Below are 22,372 nucleotides of genomic sequence, written 5' to 3'. Positions count from 1 at the left end.
ACACACCCCCCAAATAAAAAGAAAAAAAAAGCCACATATATTAAAGGGAATTCTGTTTCTCAAGTTGTATTAGGCATGCTTGAGGACATAGATCTAACACCAAAATGCCATCATCTACATTAGAAGAATAAATTCTCTCACCTAATATTAACTACAAATTAATTGCTTCACTAAATTCCTTTAGCTCCACTTATAAACAATGTGAGGGAAGAGGGAAGAACAAAGTAAAAGACAATACTTTTTAGCTATGGATTTAGTAATTTGTAGCCCAATCTTTAATACGACCTTTAAAGAATAGAAATTATTCTCACTTTTCAACATGCAGCTCAAATACAGACCCCACAAAGACACAAAGAGGAAACAGTTCTTCATATACTAGCAAATTCTATAGAGAATTCTAGCAAGTGGGTTTATTAATTTTCAATATTGCTGAATTAACACTAATGGTTAACAAACGATAATGAGCAGAGTAGGTTGGTTTTGTTGACTTCTGTAAGGGAAAGGACATTAAAGAAAACTGTGCAAAAGAACAATCCAGAGGAAAACAGGATGTTCATGCTGAAAATTAAGACTGCCCTAACTCGCAAGCACAGCTTACAGATAAGCAGTATAGTTTCCACATCTGATCACAGTTAAAGGTACCCAGACAATCATTGCTCAGTCCCACCTCCAGGCTCTGCTACTTACCTCAGACTCAGCCTGGGCTCTCTGACACCGGTACTGAGCCATCAGCTTCTCAGCCTGAGCCAGAGCTACTGCCTTTACTTCCAGAAGATCCTGCAGCCTCGTTTCTTTAGACTGCATATAGGAAGGATATTTCTCATTAACATTTTCTGAAAGTACTAACTGCAACATCCCCATGTGCTTTAGGTTGTACTCACTGCTAACGCTGACAGCTTCTGCTCGTAGACATCCATTATGTCAGACATCCTCACATCAGCCAAGGGCTCCTTCATCTGTGGAAAAGTTTTGCAATTACTGGTACAGGAAATTTGTATTTACTTACACAGGTAATGTGAGCCTAAAGAGCTCAAAAGTTTTGTGAACTCCACCTGCCACCAGCTTTTTGAATTCTCATTTTTGTATCTGAGGCTGTCTACTCAAAGGTACCCACCCGACTCTTGTGGAAAGTTTGTGAGCAATTGAACTGGTTAGGCTAAGTGGGAGTCATCCACAGAAGACTATCAGTCCAGCACTATAAAAAGGTAAAATCACCATTCTGAAATAATTCCCCTTGGTCTGATCTTTGATGGAGAATTAGCAGTCCCCTCATAGGACACCTAAAGTAATCTGCCTTAACATTAACAGCACAAAATGCATATGGTTAAAACTCCTTGTTCACACTCCATTGCCTTCTCAACATATAAATTAACAGAAAAGGCCCAGGAAAGCTTTTCTAGGATACTAGAAAGGATACTATTGAGGACAGAACCTGCTGTGTCAACCCAGACTTACTAGAGGAAATGCACCATGCATGGCACAAAAAGTCCTAAGTGTTAATTAAAGTATATGCCTGAGTCAAGTGAGAATGCTACTTAGTGATTTCAGGATGTTTCTCTTAGGCAGTGCTGCTATAACACCAGTTCTGAGCAGCTGTTCATAGATGCTGATGCACAACCAAATGCAAACTATGCCAGCTGTTCAGACATTTATCACCTACGGAAAAGCCACCATCTCTGCACCATCTTGAACCACTATGAAGAATGAAAATTAACAGGAGTTTTTTGAAAATTAACAGGAGACCCTGTGTAGCTCCAGTTCTCAGCTCATTTTTCTGTCCCTAAAGTATGAAACAAGTAGTTTATTTTCCTACTTGCAAGCTTAAAATATCTAAAAGGTCATGGCAGTGACTACTCCAAGAAGAGCTCTAAGAATGAGGTTCCCTTCATTCTCTCTGAACAGTAATACTATGAAAAGTGTTTTCTCAATTATGTTTTTACAAGCATTTAAGCTTTACAAAATATACACACAGAACTGAAGTACTGCATATTTTAAGTGAATGTGTATATTGATTTTGAATTACTAATTAGAAGGTCTAAGAAAAGAATCACTCAACAATCCATCAACAACTTTCTCCCCTAAAAAAAAAAAAATCAAAGCAGGTTTACAGTCTGTCACATTACTAGAAGCTGCTGTACTAGTGCTGTGTAGGCACCTGTGGCTGCTTTGATTCACATTAATATAAACACAGCAATGTACCCACAGACTGTCACATGCAGTCCTGAAAAGGATGATCAATGGGAGCATCCAGTGGCAGAGTAAAAAGTAAGCCAAGGAAGACTCACCTGACCTTCTTCACTGTTATTCTGGCAGCTGACTGGAACTGGTAGCTCTCTGAGTTTCACTTTTATGTCACAACAAAGAGATGAGAGTTGCAAAGCTAAGGCTGGAGGCAATGCTACTAATACAGATATCAAGCTGTTATCAAGAAACTTTCTATTCCTTTTCCCAATTTGCATACTGTTCTTTTAAGCCAAAAGAGCATAGAATCAACAATCCATCACTCAGTCTAAAGCAGCTACAAAGCAGCTAATTTGCTTTGAATAGAAAAGGGAAAGAGGAGATATATTCAGTATCTGCCAGGATGGCCCACAAAGCACATGGTATGCAGTGCCTGGCTGAGTGTCTCCTTCATGATGCAAGTTGCTGCAGAGGGAAGTAAGAACTGTCTTCTGAAATAATAACAGCACCTTTCCACAAAACCTGAGCTGCAAATGTTAGAGTCAGCTACATCCATCAAAATGAAAATGTAAGTATGTGTGTTTAGGCACTCAAGAGATGCACCATGCTTTTCTAAAGTGGCACAGCGTCTCTATTTCATCACATGCTATTTCTTAGGAAGCAGAGGGAGGAGGTTCCTTGTATGTGTCCCAGCAAGTCTAGGCAGTCAGACCAGACCTGGCTCCTGCCTCCGCATCTGACAGCTAAGATGACTGCGGGCAAACCCACTGGAGAGGGACCTCAGTAAGGAGCCCTGCCTTCTGGTAGCATCTCTGAATTCTGCTCAGCAGCTCAGTAAAAGGAGCACATTCCAAATAGACAGGAATCTAAACCAAATTTAACTGTTACACACATAGTAGTCTGACACTTGGATTTTAATTTCCATCCCTCCCAGTGAAAAAAGTGTCAAATATTTCACAAGGGTATATAAATTCTACTAACCTCTAGTCCAGAATGAAGCTTTTGTATTAATTCCTCAATATTTGAAGCTTTGGATTCATTACTTGAAGGACAGGATGAAGAACACCTCACTGAAGTACTGTTGGTCACAGGTGACTGCATTTGGATTCTCTTTGCTGTGTGCTGCGTTTCTTGTTCTCTGTAGGCATTATTTGCTGCAATGCTTTCACCCAGCCTGAATAAACATGAGGCTATTAATGACACAACCTGCTACAAATACCATTGCAAGGATTGAAGAGGAGAACAATTCATAACAAAATCACATTTGCATTACAACAGAATACGAAGATGTGTATTGGACACGTGCCCAAACTGGCCAGAAATACAGAAAAAGGGGGGAAAAAAAGTATCATGGCTAAACTTTAGAGACAAATACAGAATCCCATCAGAAAGGACATGGTGCTCAGCTCTTTTTGAGCATAACAGATCATGTCTCTTACGAACCTGTGAAACAGGTTATTTCGCCTGTTATTATTCAACTTAAGTAGGCCACTGTTTGTCTCAAAGAAGATTGAGAAAGTATTTAGTAAGAATTTTTATTTGGCATAAAAATAAGAAGATAGAATCAAGCTAAAGCAGAGTCCTACCCATAAACCTCAGTGTGCTGCAAGTTTCCTTGCCTGCAATTCTATTTTACAATACTGTATTGTGTACAGCACATTTAGTTTTCTAAACTTTAACCAAAATTAAATATGCAGATAAAACTGCAATCTGTTTAAATTTGTATAGGGAAGAGAACTCAAAAGCTTAGAAAAAAGTAATTACAGCACCTATATTTCAGTGCCTGTATGTAATTTGTGGTTGGTATTTTCAAGGCAGGTACGAATAACATGTTTCAAATAAGAATGATAAATCAAAAGAGCTGATTTTAGAGGCACCAGTTATAAATTCCTTCCTCTTGATAAATTCCTTAATTACTAAGCTATCCCAACCACTTCACTGAAGTGCTGTCTCAATTGCTTCTTAAGTGAGCAAAAGCCTATTTTTAACTTGCATCTACAGACATGTCATTTGGCTATTCCATTGTACAATTCCAAACATATTTGATTGTACAGATCTTTCATTCTTTCAGCCAGACTATTCATTATTGGCCATTATAAAAATGTTTCTTATATCCACAAACCCATATAATTACAGAATAATTAAGGTTGAAAGGGATCCATCTACAGACCACCTAACTCAACACTCCTGCTCTTAGCAGGTTGCCCAGGACTATGCCTGGTAATTTTGACTCTCTCAAAGGATGAAGACTCCACAACTTCTCTGGGCAAAATTTTCCAGTTTGACCTCCCCTTATAGTAAAAGGGTTTCTTTTCTGATATTTCAAGAAATCTAAAAGGTTTTTTCTTATATTTCAGTTTGTGCCTACATCCATCCTGTCAGTGGGTACCACTGAGAAGCCTGGCTCCAATCTCCTTTGTTCCTTTTTATCAGACATTTCAACACACTGATAAGAACCCTGCAAGTCTTCTCAAAAGTAAGCTCAGTTCTTGCAGTTTCACCTTGTACAACGCATGCTCATCCCTCAAACCCTACACTAGATTCACTTTGGCATGTCCATATCTCTCTTGCACTGGAGAGCCAGGCCTGGACACAACACTACAGGTGTGGTCTCACCACAGCTGAGCAGCGGGGAATGATCACCTCCTTTGCCCTGTCATCAGTACTCTTCCAAGTGCAGTCCAGGGTGCTACTGATCATCTTTGCCATTCTTGAAGACAGAAGTTACATTTGTTTTCTTCTAGTCTTCAGGAACCTCTCCCAATCACCGTGACTTTTCAAAGACATTCTGGAGTGGCCTTGGAATGACATCAGGCAATCCCTAAGCACTCAAGGGCACATCCTGTCAGGTCTTATGGACTTCCGTACATCCAGTTAGTTTAAACGTTCCATAACTTGACCCAGTGCCACCCAGAGTAAGTCTTGCTTCCTCCAGGCCTTCCCATTGCTCTCAGGGACATCGCTTTGCCTTTGGGAATCCTTACCAGTGAAGACCAAGCAGGGCATTCAGTATGTCAACTTTTTCCATGTCCTTTGCCAACAGGTCCCCTGCCCCACTGAGCAGAAAGGAACACATTTTTATAGTCTGGCTTTTGCTGCTGATGTAATGGTCTTTCTTGTTGCCCTTGACGTCTGTCAGGTTCAACTCCAGGTTCTGATACAATTTAAAGTCTTTTTTTTTTTTTGTATTTTATTACATCTACACAAATAAGGACTCTATCAAACAGAGTTTCTCAATACTTCTTCCCTAGTTTAAACCACCTTAAGTACTACCTGAACTGCCATCTGCCTGTGTCTTATCCTAACCTGTTCTTTCCTGGAAGCAACTGCAAAAGTGTGACCAAAGCTTCAGGAACCGAAGACTGAAATGTCTGACAGAGTTCAGTAGAGAGCAATCTGACAGTCAGAATATTAGATGCACCCTAAGTTCCAAGACAAATGAGCACTTAGGGACAGGAGTCAATCGCTCCTGTTCTTTCTAGGATCTGACATAAAATGAACACCATCAGGATGGGGATGGCTTCCTCTGGCCTCCAGGATCACTACTGTCTCATAAGTGCACGTAAAGCAGAAACAAGACAAATTTCTAAAGTTTCTGAAAATAGTACTCCAAAAAACATGAATATCACTAAGCCTGTAAAAACGTCAAATCTAACCAGAGTACCACAAAAATAACTTACACTATGGCAGGAAAATCTGGTAAGGGAGCAGCCTCAAACAGTATTCTAAGTCCCACTTGGACTTGCTCTCCATGGTTTGATGTTAAAGCAAATGTCAAAGGTGTAATCAAGCGTTGATCCTAATAAAGAAATTGGTTTGGTCAAAACAAGATAGAGCAGACAACAAAAACAACAAACCCCACCAAACACAAGCTAAAAAAACATTACAATATCAAGGCCCATAAGCACAGAAATGTTTTATTTAAAACTTAAGTTACCTTCTTGAAGTTTGCCCTTTTAAGTTCCCGAGACTGAAGTCAGCAAGTGATTTTAAAAATGGTCTATACTTCTGAGTATTCGAAATCATGTTTTACATTAAAGTCAACACAACAGATAAAGAGACTAGTTAATTCCTGCAAGTTTTCAAGTGCTTGATACTCAACGTAAAAGGTCACTAGCTGAAGTTATAAAGATTAATCGTGGACTGTAAAACTCATTGTTACCCATTAAATCACACAATTCCCATTCTTGAATGAAAAATCCCCAAAACAGCAAGAAGTGTTTGACTGTCTGGATTGCTTTTCCATCTATAAAGTAAATTATTAAGGTATCGTCTGACCAATAGGTACCAGAAACTTTGGCCATGCAAAGTTCCAAATTACATGTACATATTTAATAGTAACCAACCCTACAAATAATTATATTGTTGTGGTAATTATTTTCTAGTTTGCTACCTTTAAACTGCAGTCATAATGCAGTCTTAAAAGGATAATTCTTACCAGGCAGCTGAAGTATGATTTCATATGCATTACCAAAACAAGTGACTGGAGTAAAAGCAAACTACTCTTATTTTAGAAGAATTAATAATGAAACAACCTTTAGGAATTGTGCATAAGGGACTGTATTTTCCAAGAAGCTTTACCGACTTCAGAGACAAGCATGCAAAACATTTAGACCTAAACAACTGTACTGCAGTGACACTATTTCACAAATACATTTCATAAAATGTTTTAAAATTATACCTGTAACATTTTGTAGAAGCTGACCTTCATACCAGGTACATCCTGCTGCAATCTGCTCATAAGATCAAGCATTTTCAAAATAATATCAGCAGCAAGTTTGCTTTTAAACATCCAAGTAGAAAAGCAAATTGGGTGGGGAAAAAAAAAAGGTGAGATATGTCAAATCAGCACTGACAAATTCAGTCAATTAAAAAAAAATAATAAATACCTTCACAAAGAAATTAAATAGGTCTAGCAAGGCAACAATGCCAAAACCAAAGCGATCATATTGAGTTCCTTGGACATGTATCTGAGCTTCTCCAGCATGCCAAGGATGGCAACAATGAAGACCAAAAACACCACTTCCAGGCTAGAAGTGAGGAGGGTCTAATTATAGGTCTAATTATATTTCACTGGGTTTTGGCCAAGTAACTCTTAGCTATATTGGCATTCAGGTTAATGACACTGAGCTGAAGGAATGTGAATTTAATTTTCAGTGCAACAATTTCCCCCCATACTGATGTGTGATATTTTGGAACTCTGATTGCATAAAATCAAAATGAGAAATCATGTGCCATGAGCAGTTCTGGTAAGCTTCAACTTGGATCAGCTTCAACTACTGCATGAGGTTTAAGGTCATTGTTCCACATAAGTGGATCGCCAGCTTATGCCAAAAACATTATCTGAATGCACAAGCTGGGTTTTACTGATTGAACTGACCAGCAAGATTACTTTTTATTCCACAAAAATGCTAATTTTGATTTAATACCAATATTGATTTATATGCATTTAAATGGTACTTTCAACTACCATACTCTTTCCATTGCAACAATATCACAACTCTCACACCAGTCATGCTTGATTAGATATTAGATAAATATGTGTGCTCACCACATTTTAGAGTCCACCAATTTTGTCCCAAAACCAGTATCAATCCCGCTATAAGGAAACTGGTGTTCTATCAGACACGTGCATTGGCTGGCAGTCAGCACCTTTGAGACACGCATTTTCAGTATGTCATCTCTGCAGAGCAGTAGGCAGAGTTAAGAAAAAATTCAATATACCTATGCCTATGGACTGGCACCAAAAGGCAACATTTTGTCATAATAAAGGACACAAAAGCTAAGGCATCAAAGCACAAGAGACTCTAAGAATGCTTTTAATACCCAACAACATAAACCACTTAAATCATGCCTAACTCACAAGCCAAGTAAGCTCCGCTTTTCAGTTAATACACACACTTATTGGAAACAGACAGCTAAGGGAAACCTCAATAAAATGGGTGGCATAAAGAAACACAGTGAACAAAAGGCAGGGACCAGGCAGGCCCCAACACAAGAACTAGTTACCTAGAAGTGAGCTGGGAGAGACTTCCCCACAGAACTTAGATGCAGGACTACTCTCTGCAGTCACATTCTCCTTACTAAACTTACTACAGACACTAAGGACTCAATGAGGAGTGTAAAACTGTATCATTCCACATTATTTTTCTGTGTTTCTCTGATCTAAATTTGTATCATATTTGGCTGGGAGCTGCACTTGACTTAGCCAGGCAACAGTACTACATGGATCAAGAAGATGGCCGCCCAAATTCCCCACAAAATTTCAACAGAAAACACTCGTCTTTGTTTTCCATCTGCAAAGTGCTTCTGTTCTGTTGAATAGCCACAACATTTTATCCTGCACCACCGCATTACAAAGTAATTTCACAGCAATTAGAAAGCTACTTTAGATCTTGCAAGATGACACTCCTAAGTAAAATTAGGGCACTTATTGTCATTAGAAGCTATTAAAGTGACCCAAGGTGGACATGTCTTCTAACATCTTAGAGCAGATTATGGTGGAGGAATAATAAATCAGCTGCCAATAGGCACATAAAAAGGATATTTGTCAGGACATTAATAGCCTTGACCATTCTTTCACACTTTTTCTTCACTAATAGCTCATCCACAATCTGTTCTGGCATCTGAAGATGATCAAGAAGAACAGGCAGCAAAAGATCCATAAAGTGTTCAGCTGATTCACTGTTCCTATTGTTAATAACATCCTGTAATAAAGACATTTTATTTTATGTCAATATTTAAAAGTACAACACAAGGAAGCCAAGCTTACTCTACCCCTTCCTGCACTCTACCCCTGCCTGTGTTTCTGCTTTCCCAGCCCCTTCCTATTTCAGGTTTAAGACGGCTAATCAGTATCATATTGGAAGTTAACAGAGAACAGAAACAGCAGGAACTTACTCACTTCAGTAAGTTCTAGAAAGGAATTCTGATAGTTTTCTAGCTACCTCATGACTTCATAAACTGCCATGTCTCCCACTTACAACACAGACATTATTTCTAAAATACTGCATGTCTTTAAAAGAACAGTTGTTTTATGAAGTATGTTTATTTCAACATAGCTATTTTACAATGAACTTTATTGCAGGTACTTTTTTTTATGTGCTATTTTTCAAGTCAAATTATAATAGTTCTTTAAAAATCATTTAAAAATAAGAGCTGCTAAGAAGCTCAGTTATCAGTCTTGGTACCTCAAAAATCTCTTTGAATAGTTGCAATGCTAGACCTGAACAGTCTTCAGAGGCTTCCAATGGTTGGTTTGACAAGTGCACCAATGCCACAGATGGTTCAAAACTCTTTGAGCGAGTCACAAGCCTGGTGTTTCCAGAGACTGGCAAACCAGCTGGCTGCAGTATCGCCTGCCGCAGGGTGTGACGCAGTTCTAGCACAGAGCAGAAGGCAAGCAGCAGCTCTAAGATCTGTGTGAAATGAAGAAGAGTTCAAATGCTTTTAAATCAAGAACTTATCCAGAAACTGCAACTGCCGTAACACGAGTCTAAAGAGATACGCAAGTTCTATGCAACTCCTTTTTAAGTTTTATGAGGAATAATTTTCTCTCTTTAAAGCCAGGTTAGCAGCAGAAACAGTTCACTGGACTGGTGAAGGCTTGTGACAGTATTCAGTGTATTGCTTTCTTTTTTTCAGACATGACTGCTAGCTAGTGATACAATAAAAAGTACAAACAGGTATACACTCAGCATGAAGAAAGCTATTGAAGAGAAAACATTCTGAGACAGGAATGGATGCACGTGTCTCTGAGCATGCACAAAGAGAAAACCACCCTGAAAAGTTCTTTGTCAACATGCCTCTCTACATAAACCCAAAGAACAACAAAAATCACACAGAGAGAAATAGTAACATCTATTATTAACTAGGATGTGTAACATATTCATAAAAAAAAGCTCCAGATCTGTTTCACAGATATATTTAGGACCAACATTTTCACATTTCATATTTTAGCCTTTAGTGACAGATAGTCAATGTTTCATTTACATAAGGTGGTAGTGAGACAAAGTTGAATGTAACAGTTCACTGCTTAAACAGAAGTGGCATCTATTTGTCCAACAAAGGTGAGAGCATTTACTCCTAAACCTCTGAAATTAGCATCAGGGTTCCCTGATCACCAGTTGAAGATTGAGTAGTATTCATTCAAGGTTTAGAGAGCAAAGTGGGATACACTGCATTCCTGGTACATCCCAGAATTTCTTATTAGCCAAAGCATAAAAGGTGTTTATGTTAGCTTTTTACCTTTACATCTGTTGCCTGAAAGCAGACACACAATCTGGCAAAACCCCCAACATTACAAATTTAACCTGACAGCCTTTTGAAGAACTAGAAAATATAAACTTGGGGGATTCTCTGGGTCATTTAAGAGTCCTGAAGTCAGTGTATTTCATTACCAACCTTGTATACAAGGAATCTATTCATAACAGCAGAAGAGGAACTAGATTAGGATTTGTAGCCTCTTAGCCTCTTTTATCTAAAAAAGTATAAATACCTTAGATGATGAATCAGGATCCCTTCCATGAAGAAGATCCAATACTTGACCAAGGCAAGAGGTAAAGTGCTTATATCTACAGCATGAATAGAGAAGAAAAAAAACTAAAAATAAAATTGAAATTTCACCACATTTAGACATTCACATCAAGCGATGAATGGAAGTGTGCTATTCTCCTTCTCACCCCCAAACACTTCAAGTACAGTGATAGTTTTGATAATTTAATTTCTACTTGAAACAGCATAAACATTAAAAATATTCTAAGAATGAAAGCAAATTCCTTAAAATAAGCTATGATTTTTCAGCTATTCTTACTGCTTGATTGAAAATCAGCAACTAAATTCTGCTAGCTGAACTTGCAGAACACTACTAGTCAAGCTGTCAACAGAACCACTCTAACACTCCTCCCCCTGTAAAATTATCACTTCTTACAGCTTCAACCATACTATTCCACCTCAACCTTATATAGCACTGTAAAAGGCAGGATAGCTACTCATCATGTTGTCTGACTCAACACAGTCCAGACAAAAAATTATGGAACAGGGTATTCAAAATTCCTTCAGTGACAATGAAAAAAACAGGTTTTGATTCACACTTCTGTGTCAAACTAGTAACCCAGCAACACCTTAGGTTCAGATATAGCAGTTATAATTATAATCAACTAGCAACATTCAAAAAGCATATTGGAATTTTTTTTCCCAATGCTTGGTTTAGAATTCAAATAGCATACAGCAAAGAAACTGAACTAGAGCTTAGGAAAAATACTTTTAGGGAATGAAGCCATACCTGGTAAGAAAATCTGCAATTTTGGGGTTCTTCATAAGATCCATGAGTAGATCAACAGAATATTTTCTTGTTAGAGTATCTCCATTTACAACAATATTGAATATTAACTGAAATGTCTGATGGATATTTCGAGCGTGAAAGAGCTGAAAGGAAGAAGAAAGTTACGCATAGGCACATACTTTGCTGGGTCTCTTGCTTATTAAAACTAGCTGGAATTAGAATTTTATTTGGCCAGTGTGACAATTGGTTTTATCTACAACTTAAGAATAAAACAACTTCAGACTCACTTACTTTTTCTCCTACTTCTTCATTTAAGGTAAGGCTTGATAATACCGTAAGTGCAAACACAACCATAGTCAAACTGCTATGGGCCAAGAAACTTATTAAGGTACGATAGAAACTCTTCACATTGCTCTACAGCAAAAAGGAGAAACACAGGTGTTACAAACCCACCAAATTTACAGGTTTTACATATTCATAAATAAGCCATACAAATGGTGAATAATACAAAAACACGTTAGTATGGTAACAGTTCTCTAGGAAAGCTATTTTACTGTTCTACTGCACAATACTGGCGTTGATGTTAATGTTCTCTGTTGAGCCTGTATCCTACCATACCGATGTACTCATTAAAAGCCCCAAGGATGAGAAAAAAACCCCCCAAACAACAGAGAACCAACCAAGGATGAAATTCCACTATTATTTTAAAGAAAGATGAGACAGTCATTTTGCTAAATTCTGTAAAAGAAAATAATCACTGAAAATTGACTCCCATCCCTTCTCTGCTCAGTGACCAGATTGGACAATGGTTTCTCCTTTTTTTTTTTTTTTTGCCCCTTGCCTCTCTTCCAAGGTAACAGTACAACATATGCTGCTATGTAGATGAATTTCTATTTCTGAATTAAAAAATAAAATGTTTGCACTGATTTATGAAGACACAGGAAGAACCAAGTAGTTCAGATATACATATGTATTTGAGGATTCAAGGGTCCTGACATGAAGATCAGTGCTATTTTATTGATTTATCTTCTGAAAGGCAAATCTCTTTCTTGCTTACCAAAAATCCAACTACAGTCTTTGTTTTAATGACATTTAGTTTTTCTAAGGAAGAATGCTCAAATTTTAAATTCACCTTTCGGCTGCAGAGAACAGTTGCAAAAACCAAATGCATAACGCAAGCCAGGGCAACAACACAGCAAGAGAATATCCAACTTCCTGTTCTAATGGTTATTTTCTCCAACATGGGAGAAACAACTGCCCATTTGGCAGAACAAGCAGGTCAGGGTTATCATCACTGAAAGAAAGTGTTTAAGAAATACTAAGATAATTCCCTAGAGTCAATTAACTCTTATCCTTAAGCCAGAGAATCATGACATAAAAGCAAAACTCTTACCAAAGATTTTATCTGATTTTGAATAGACAAGTTGTGACGACAGAGGTTTGCCAGGAGTCCTAAACACGGTATTGTTAACTCATCTTCAGTGGACTGACTTAAAAGAAAAGCCCAAAAGATGTTTTCATTGAAGCATCTTGAATTTAATTACAAGAAATTGTAGGGTGGGGGCTGGGAGAGCTAGGTGGTTGGGGGACTTTTTATTTTGTTTTGTGTCTTGGCAGGAGCTTGTCTTTTAATGAGACACCATTTCACCATGCAAAGCAAAATTCAGATTGTAATCCACGCAGTGTGGGCAGCTTTTAACTGAGTACATCTGAAAAAAACCCCAGTGATCAGAGCTCACCGCTGTCAGAGGTTGTTTATTACGTACACTTCTAATACTCATTAGACTTCTTACAAGGGCACTAGAATCAAATTTTTATTAAACTAACAAGTCTGCTCCTAGTGACAAGCATGAATTTCCTCCTGGCTTTTCTCTTTGTTAGCTCCCTGCTCCCAGAGGTGTGGAGGTGAGCTAAGAGGCCAGTTAATATTCCATCACCCAAAGTCCCACAATCACTGCATTTGACAATCTGTAACAAGTACATGGTTTTCAAAGGAAAGTTTCTGTTAACTTCAGAGCACAGCTCACTCTGGGGACCAGGTGAGTACAGCACTCTAATGGCCTACAGCAAGTTTAGAAACTTAGCTCCCTGTTTCCCATAAGAAAAGACACTGAGCACACACTTACACACGATGCATTAGAAACAAAATTAATCCGTCGATGTTGGCACCAGCACAAAAGACAGGAACGTTGTAGGTTAGTCTCTGCAGCAAATGAATACCCTAAGGAAACAGAAGACTGTTCACATGCCTGTCCTACAGCATCTTGAGACGAATGTTACAAAAGATGAAACTGAAAGGACAAATATCAAGACACCAGAACTGAATTATTTTTCAGGCTCTAACATTAACATAACAATTACATAAACTGCTGCAAGCAAACTGTAATGTCCTTCCATACTGATGCACCTATTAAAAGCCCAAAAAGATTAAGATTTTATTTTACAGAAGAGTTACCTTTTCAGCCCATCCAATTCTCCACTTTTGCCTCACCAGCAAGTTCTCCATTCTGTCAGTGATAAACAGGCTTTGTCCTATTGAAAGGTCTAGAAGCGTCATCAAAATCCAAAAAGCATTTTGCAACCTCTTGCAGAAAGGATGCTTACAGAAAAACAGGTTTGCTCTAAAGACTGCCAACAGATCTAAGGGTAGTAAAGTCCTTCATACAGCACTCTTCTGGGACATAACTGAAGTCAATACACTCAAACATGACAAAAATCACAGCAAAGGTTAGCAGCTAAAACAAAACCTCACCATTTAGATATCTAAGAGCTTCAAGATCTTAACATTGGATCTATCTGGTGATGACAAAATCTCTCCCATTGACTGGCCAGTCACTTGGAACCCTAGATCTTGTGGTACTCCTAGTGCTTTGAGAAATATGCAAACCACAAGAAAAGGGATCTTTACTGGATGCCTGATTTACTTTCCACAGAACAAAGGGCACAGGACTACTACTAAATTAATTTTCTGCTTTTCAGGAAAAGACAAGTGACAATAGGCAACCAGGAAGTACTTGCTGAAAGCTTAGGAGAAAACCTGTGCATATTTGAAAAAAATGAAGAAAACTTTAAGGACAGGTTAAAATTGGTGAGGTCAAACTGACAGACGTCAGACATTCACTGTAAGCTTTGATCAGTACAGTGCCTGGCATTCACTGGCAGGTGGCAATGACCAGAAAAGAGGAGGCCACACATGCCCTGCAAACCTCCCATGAAAAAAGGCAGCCACAGCTTTCCCTTCACTCCTTCACAGTTACCTGTCAAAGTACCGATTAGACAAAATGATCTCCAGGCCTGTGTTATGAAACAGGCTTGCGTCAGAAGAAATAACCAAATACCTCAACTGGAAAACAATCTTCTGAGCTCCCAAGCAGTGACTTACTGAAATAACTTTTTAAAAATAGCTTTTTTTTTTAGTTGGTTGTTATTTTTGCTTTGTAGGAGTTTTTGGAGTTTTTTGATTAGAGTAGGTGAGAAGTACAATAAGATTAAAGAGAGTACAAAGAACTCTATAAATTATTAAATTCCTGTCATACCCACCTCATACAGCAAATAAAGTACACAGCTAAGATCAAATTTCCCTCAACACACTATTTCCAATAGAGCTCTTGAAGGGTTATTACATGCATACAGTATAATTTTTATTATGCAACAGTAGCCAAATATTATTAAGCATAAGTTCCTTTACCTGTAATAAGACTGGATCACTCAGATTAGTAGAACTTCGATGAACCACTCCTGCCAGCACACTGGTCAGATTGTAGGTGCCCTGGAGAGCTTCTCTAGTCTCAGTGTCTGAAGCTGGAATTTAAGAATTGTTAGCAAGAGCATCTAATTGCAAAAGAAACTGTTGTATTAGCTACCAACTGAAGCAGAAGCCAAAGTCTCTGATCAGCTCTTCATATGTTTTAAAGGTAACTACAAATAAATGACAGCTCCTACACACTTACCTCTCTACCACACTTCTGGACATACAGTTAATTGTAACACTAATCCACTTCCTCAAGATGCTTGGACACTGAAAGGATAGTGTACCTCCTACCTACCAAGTTTCAGTTCTGAGATCTTGAAACCTGCCCTTCAAGGCTTAGATCTTAAACTCAATGAGCTCAGATTCTTGCTTTGTGCTATGGTGGATAAGTAGACTAAAACTGATAACCTGATAAGGTTACCTAGCATTAGTTAAATAAATAAATAAAATCCAGTTCTGCTTAGGCAATCCTCAAAGAGATGTGGCAAAACAGTTAAAAAAAGAGATAAATTGGAAGAGGACTTAATCCTTAAAATTTTCCAGACTGAACCCCAGCAACAAATAAAATTTTACAGTAACTGTTCCAAAAACATAAGAGGAAGCTCAGAGAGGCTTAAACTCCATGAATCAGAGAGCATAAACAAGGGCGCATCATAAAGGACTCAAATCTTGAATAACTACTCATATATGATGAGAAACTAAGCAGTGAAGGAATAACTTTTCCCTGTATATGTAGGTTGTGCTCTGAGCATTGAGCTTCTGGGACAATAAAGTCCCACTTCCATGAAGTAGAGAGGAAAAAAAACCCAAAAAAGGCTTCTCGAGACACAAGCAAAAGGCAGTAGAACCTCTCTTGCAGTGGGAAACTTGATGCACACAGGCCCAGGCCATTGGAGAGCCCACACTGCCAGCAAACACTCCAGTGGGAGAGGTAAACTGAGGTGATGACAGTAGTTGATGTGACTTCTCCCTATCTTTGCACCCTCAGCCAGGTTTCTCACTTGATTAAAAAGGTAGTCTTTTCCAGCTCCAAATATTAAGGACAAGAGACTAATTCCTCACCCTACCCAGTAGATAAATGAATTCTGACAAGCGTGTCATCGTCATTTCACAGGGATGACTTCAAATATCCTTTTCACTGCAATTCAACATCTTAACAGGTGGCACAAGCACTCCACTAAATGAAAAATACTTCATCTTTCACACCTTATGCTTCTTCCAAGAAATTCATCAGCTATGCCACAGAATTAGCACCTGTCCTATCTTCCCTTGCCCGGACAAAAAATAAAAAGTTCAGATGCAAACCTTACCTAGCTGTGATAGCAAAGTAATCACAGACAAGGCCAGAGATGGGTCGATATTAGTGTCCTCCAGGAGCTCTACAAGGCAACTGAGACATTCACTTGGTAGAATCTGGTTTGAAGCAAAAAAACGGGTAAGCTTCAGTCCAGAGATAACCTGGAGATGAGAGGAGAAAAACAACCTTGCTTACTCAACTGCAACAATGTAATTGACACAGAAGTCAAAGCACAAGGATTGTATTAAATAGATTTTATCCTTCTTGACAAACCAAGAATGTAACTCTAATGGGACATTCGTATTCACACCTGCTGGGGGGAAAAAAAAAAAAAAAGTAACGCAAAAAAATCTGCTTTCCATTCCTTAATGCTTGGAAAGTACCAGGTTTATTTATTCTGAAAGAACAACCCAACAGATTGCTCAACACAAACATGTAGCACTCAGCCTGCCTTACAAAAGCGCAGACAGGGACCCAAAGGCAGCAGGAGGATCAGCAGCAGTCAGTGCTGTTTTCGGAGCACTCTGTCACTGGGATGCAAAAATGGAACCTGAGGTCGGGGAACCCTATATAAGAAGAGGCCAAAAATTATACACCTTCACATCAATACAGGCAGACACGATTTATAGTTTGCATAATGGAGACACATAATGTTTGGTTTGTGTATTCCCTCTGTGTCTCTTTACAAGGGATATAGAGACGAAAGCAAAGCTAGATACCAACTGTCATATAAACGTTCTAGCAATTAAAAGAAATCTGTATTTGAGAAAGTTAACTTGCAGATTAATTCGGTCAAAGGCCACCACAAAAGTTGTACACAGTGCTGTAGCTGGAGATCAAGCAAATGCACTGGCCCACCTCCTTAGCAGAAAACGCGTTTGAAAACGTGTCGCACGGAACTGGAAAACTCCAGATACAACACCAGTTCGTCATTCAAACTCTATTTTTTAAGCGTGAAAAGAAATTCATGCGTGCCAGAACTTTGGGATATATAAAAAAAAAAGCCCCTTGTAACACATACTATTTGCTTGCCCTGGGTGCATATAGGCTTACAACGCGCCTTTGTAAACACACAAACACACCATAAAACATTATAATAAAGAACACCACAGCCACCCTCACGCCCCTCTCCCACCGCAGCACCGGGACGAGCGCCGCTCTCACCTCCAGGCTGCGCTGCAGGAGCGCGGCGTTCTGCGCTGTCTTGGCGGCGCGGTACTCCGTGGCCGCGAGGAGCAGGGCCTTCATGCAGCCCGGGGCATCCATGGCGGCCCAGCCCCTCAGGCGCTCCACACCCAGCCCTCGTTCGCATTTCCCGCCGCCGCCGCCGCCATCTTGACGCAGCAACCACTGAGCGCGAGCGGCCGCCGGCGCCGCGCGGCACCACGGGAGACGCTGCTGCCGCCATCTTGCTTAAGGGAGACAGAGGCGGGCAGCGGCCTCGGCGTGGGGGCGGCGGCGAGAGCCGCGGGAGGAGCGAGGCACCCGGGGAATGCAGACGCTTGGATCGGTGACACCGGCTTTAGCGCTCATGTGCCGTCAGGGCGATCCAGAGAGATGCTTTTCCTAAGCGGAGCTGTATTTGGTTGGGTCAGCTGAGTCTTCTAGCCGCCCAGCTTCTAGAGGGCCACCTCCGGGTTGGAGCTGCTGTCAGTTCCCACCTGGCGCCCACAGCCCTGCCTCGCCTTCTTGATGCCTTTCTAGTCCCCATTATCCTTTTCGCTCCTTCTGGGGAGGACTTAACGCCGGCCAGCAGCCAGCCTCCCCACCTGCCTGTGGTTCCCTGACCTCTCCGGCAGGAAAGGGAAGCCTTGGCGGCGTCTGGCGATGGGGGGGATCGAACCCGCGACCCGGCCGCTCATCCGTCCACACAGCGACCCCTGCAGGCCGCTGCGGGCACAGCGCCCGCTCCCGCTGCCTGAGCTGCAACAGGAATCCTTTCCTCGTGCCCCTTCAGTTGGAGCGCCCCGAGACACCGGGATCATGCCCTTCTTGGACCATGTTTTTCCTTACACCATGTGCTCGAACCTTTAAGTGTCCAAGAGGTACAAGAGGTTCCGCCCCCTCACTGCTCAACCCCCCGACATGGACGCGCACGCACTCACCCCCACCTTTCGGATGTCGGCAAGTAGATGCTGCTGCGTGAAGCTTTTGAAAATGTCTTCTCAACTCGTGCACGGGTTGTTTTCTGCCATATTAGGCCTGCAAATATGTGTAGGAACGTCTACATTTGCCTCATTTTCCTATACTGTTAATAGGACAAATATTGCTGTAAAGCACAGGCGAGTAATAGGAATGTAATGTAAATGTCATTGTGTCTCTTTTTCCTCTTGTAAGTCCTTGATCCTTCTCGTGTCTCCTCCTTCACATGACTGCCGCAAGGGAACGCTGGAGAAGTGACTGGGGCGTGGGCTTGGAGTCACCCTCAGTCCTGGATGCCACACCAGGAGCTGCAGCCACCATGACTGTTGTAAATCCGAGTCCAAAACACGCTGTCAAGTGCCAGCTGAAAGGCACCACAGCCCAGCCCTTGTCCCCTGCTCAGCCATCACAGTCACTCGGTAGGCACCGTGAGGCACAGGCAGGGATTCCTTGTCACTCGGCCTTTTCCCAAGGCTGAACATCAGTGTGACTGAGTGAGCACCTGGAAGACTGCTGAGACTGTCATTTCAGAAAAACTACAGTGTTGTGCTCTGTTAAGGACCGTGCTGCTGTAGGTGGGGTGTCTCAGCAGAGCAGTTCCTCAGTCTGGTACCTGTGATAATCTGCTATCAGACAGGCTGCTCGATTCTGCAGATAAAGAATTTACTGACACATCAGTTCTGTGCTTCTACAGAGCAAGGGCTGGGATGTTTATGTCTCATAATACCATTTTTCATGGACAACTCCTTTCTTTTCAATTAATGAAGTTTTGGATACACATTTTAGTATTTCTTGTCATTGCTCGGGTTAATTAATAGCCTCATTTTTTGGGTCTCCTTCATGCTACAAATATTAGTTGAACCTGGAGCCAAAAACTCTACAGCACTCTTAAATTCATAATGAACTCCAAAGCACTGAAAGGTCTAAAATTCCTTTGACAAATAATGGTGTGAGAGAAACATAATAGAAAAAAATCTAACTAGTATTACCCATTAAAATACATAAATAATTCGTGAAGGGTCTTAAACACACAACCAATACAAATCTCTTCTTCAGTCTCAAATGGTGAGGGAGTCTGTAGTAGTGTCCGGAAGACTCAGGACATATATTCCAGTTCTGGCTGTGTGAAGATTGCAGGCTACCTTCAGAACTAAAGTATTAATTAAATATTTAAAACTAGGGGTAATATTAAAGCAAATTCTTACATTACAAAAGACATACACATAATAAAGAACTAAAGGCTGTAGCAGATGAAATGGAGTAAGCATTCCCATATGTACAGAGCCTATTAAAAACAGAATGTGTTCATGCTGACATGCATGTAGAACTTGCACTCCTCTTGTAAGGTGCCAGAACCATTTCTCAGCATTAAAAGTATTTCAAACCATTTTCCTCTGGTTGATTACTTTTTTATGGCATGGATTTAACGCAGCTTTTTTGTTTCAATTTGCATTATTCAAACTACAGACTACTAGTATTCCTTGACATTGCTGAAATACTATCCACTCCTCCAGCAATGAGGTAACTTGAATCATGTGCAAAATAACAGAGTTTGGAGGTTTTAAAGCATCTTATGATGCCAATAATTTGTCATATATTTTTATCAACACGTATCAATTCTGCCATTAATCACTGCTTTATGCCCATTCATTTGATGTATTTATATTGCTGCTTTCTAACAGAATGTTCTCTCTAGGAGTCAACATCTTGGACAATTTGCTGGCTAAAAACCACCAAAGACACATACATGGACACAAGATACCTTTCCCCATACGTACATGTGTATGTTATGTGTCTATAACAAAAAGTAATTCTTTCATTGCTGAGCAAAAATGCACAATAGCTTGTACTGGATCTACTGGTAGAAAATACAGCTACTCTGACAGTCTGCAAAAGGAGGAGGCTAATTCCAGATCCAGAGCAGAGGACACCCAGCTGGAAGCTCTCCCTGGCTGAGGCACTGCACTGAGGCACATCTTGGAATGGCCGCTTCCCAAACTGTCAGGTGCAGATCCTTCAGGGTAAGACAGTGACGTAACCATCGCTGTCATCAGCTTCTGTAAAGTAATCAGTACAAACAAAAAAAGATGTCATTGCAAGGGGCTCTTCTGAAAGGCCATGGGAAGCAGCACGGCCTGTGGCAGGGCAGTATCAGTAATTCAATTTGGTTTTTCAATGTTCTCTCTGCTATTGCAGGGCCAATGTTTAGGCCCCCTGTCCTATCAGCTGGATTCTCCAGGAACACACCTGGAGGCAAAGCCTGCATTGCCTTTTCTGAGCCAGCAAGCACTTTTGTAAACAGTTATATCCACAAGACCCCCTCCTTCCTGAGAAACAGTCAAATGTCGGAAATCATCCATTCTTGGTAGATCAGATCAATAGCCAAGATACCTGTGACTCGCATAACACATCCCTTCTTCTGTAAATAAATACCCAAGAGAAAAGTTCTCATCCCAACTAAAGGAGGAGAGCCTGAAAAACCCCCTTCTCTCTTACACTTTGTCAGATTGGTTACAGTTTTTGAGAAGCCAAGGAAAAGGCAGTAAATTCAATGCTGTGGAGTCAAAGCTCCACTATGGAGCTGCTCTTCAAGCAGCTGGCCTTAGAAAAGCTGTTCCTAGGCTAGAAAACAAAGCTCAAGTATCTCCAACCCCCAGGATTGTGACCCCAGTCCCTTGAGGTGTTCCACTGGTCGTGCTGGAGCACTCAGTCCCATATGTGCAGCAAAGCCAGCTGCTGGTGGCACATGAGGGATGGGACAGGGAAATAGGGTGCTTGCTTTAGGGAGCACTGCTGTGCTTTGGGCGGTGCCAGAGAGAGCCATCATGATATTAACATAAGCCCCCTCTGTGGGCATGTAATAATGCGGTCTGAGAGGGAAGTTTGGAATGCTGTATAAGTGAAATTTAAATCAAAATTTAATGGAAAACAATTCCAAAGTATTTTGATTATTTCTAAAAAGCCTCCATTTTTATGGAAGACCACACGTATTTTGACATTGAAATGAAAGGGTTTGTCTTCTTCCCTGTGAGTCCAGATGAGGATGTTGTGTATCTTCTAGAAAAATTCCTATTGCAGGACCAAAAATAAAATACTTATTACACCTGATTCTTCCTAAAAACATATCCATGCTACTGCAGTATTTTCCATCTCCCTGTAACAGCAATGATAAGATACCAGAAAAACATTTTTAGAGCAAATGTGGCATATTTGCCTTGTGATACAGGTGACAAGGTATTGTTGAAGACATGGGAAATGTATTTCTGCGGCTTCCCCTCAGCAAGGTTGCTGAGGCCCTGGCCCCAAAACTGCAACTTAGTGCACACAGTGCTGAGGGAGCTCGGCCAGAGCGGTTGCACTGCTCTTGTGTGTGAAACCCCAGCGACTGCAGCACAGAGGGGCTGCCTGTCAGAGAGAGAAATAGTTCATGCCTCAAACACTGATATAAAGTTTTGTTCATTGTAACAACAACTGTATAAAGAAGCTACAACTAAGGAAGCCTCCCTGAAGATGCCTGACTGGAACTTTGGACTGTAAGTCAAACTATTAAGATTAGATAAAGGGAAAACCCGTTCTTCAATCACCTGAAACAAACAAGTAGACAAGGAAAAGAATGTGAGCCAAACCCAGCAGTCCTGCTAAGAATCATCTCTGGCTCGTTTCGGGGTGGGGGAGGCCATAGCCCACAGACCCATTTGCTGGGAGCAGGTTTGCACAG

The 22,372-nt window shown here is 40.5% G+C and overlaps 2 protein-coding genes across 2 annotated transcripts in view; both read right to left on the bottom strand.

Moving 5' to 3' along the window:
- The window catches only part of CIP2A (cellular inhibitor of PP2A), a 24,860-nt gene extending 6,976 nt beyond the window's left edge, over positions 1-17,884 (bottom strand). Inside the window, exons 1-16 of the mRNA XM_048295229.1 lie at positions 17,677-17,884; positions 16,526-16,673; positions 15,153-15,265; positions 13,591-13,685; positions 12,858-12,954; positions 11,756-11,878; positions 11,465-11,607; positions 10,679-10,754; positions 9,372-9,599; positions 8,729-8,888; positions 7,733-7,874; positions 6,863-6,962; positions 5,862-5,980; positions 3,163-3,355; positions 882-956; positions 688-798 (exon numbers count right to left, since the gene is read on the bottom strand). Of these exons, the coding sequence (XP_048151186.1) occupies positions 688-798; positions 882-956; positions 3,163-3,355; positions 5,862-5,980; positions 6,863-6,962; positions 7,733-7,874; positions 8,729-8,888; positions 9,372-9,599; positions 10,679-10,754; positions 11,465-11,607; positions 11,756-11,878; positions 12,858-12,954; positions 13,591-13,685; positions 15,153-15,265; positions 16,526-16,673; positions 17,677-17,778 (2,025 nt within the window). The 5' untranslated portion in view covers positions 17,779-17,884. The remainder of the gene's footprint in view (positions 1-687; positions 799-881; positions 957-3,162; positions 3,356-5,861; positions 5,981-6,862; positions 6,963-7,732; positions 7,875-8,728; positions 8,889-9,371; positions 9,600-10,678; positions 10,755-11,464; positions 11,608-11,755; positions 11,879-12,857; positions 12,955-13,590; positions 13,686-15,152; positions 15,266-16,525; positions 16,674-17,676) is intronic.
- Positions 16,592-22,372, bottom strand: part of SH2D1B (SH2 domain containing 1B) — an 18,606-nt gene continuing 12,825 nt past the window's right edge. Inside the window, exons 4-5 of the mRNA XM_048295230.1 lie at positions 18,624-20,711; positions 16,592-16,673 (exon numbers count right to left, since the gene is read on the bottom strand). Of these exons, the coding sequence (XP_048151187.1) occupies positions 20,671-20,711 (41 nt within the window). The 3' untranslated portion in view covers positions 16,592-16,673; positions 18,624-20,670. The remainder of the gene's footprint in view (positions 16,674-18,623; positions 20,712-22,372) is intronic.

This window comes from Corvus hawaiiensis, chromosome 2 (genome assembly GCF_020740725.1).
Source record: "Corvus hawaiiensis isolate bCorHaw1 chromosome 2, bCorHaw1.pri.cur, whole genome shotgun sequence".
Lineage (NCBI taxonomy): Eukaryota > Metazoa > Chordata > Aves > Passeriformes > Corvidae > Corvus > Corvus hawaiiensis.
Note: the sequence above shows the minus strand (reverse complement) of the source record. Positions and strands in the feature narration are given on the sequence as shown.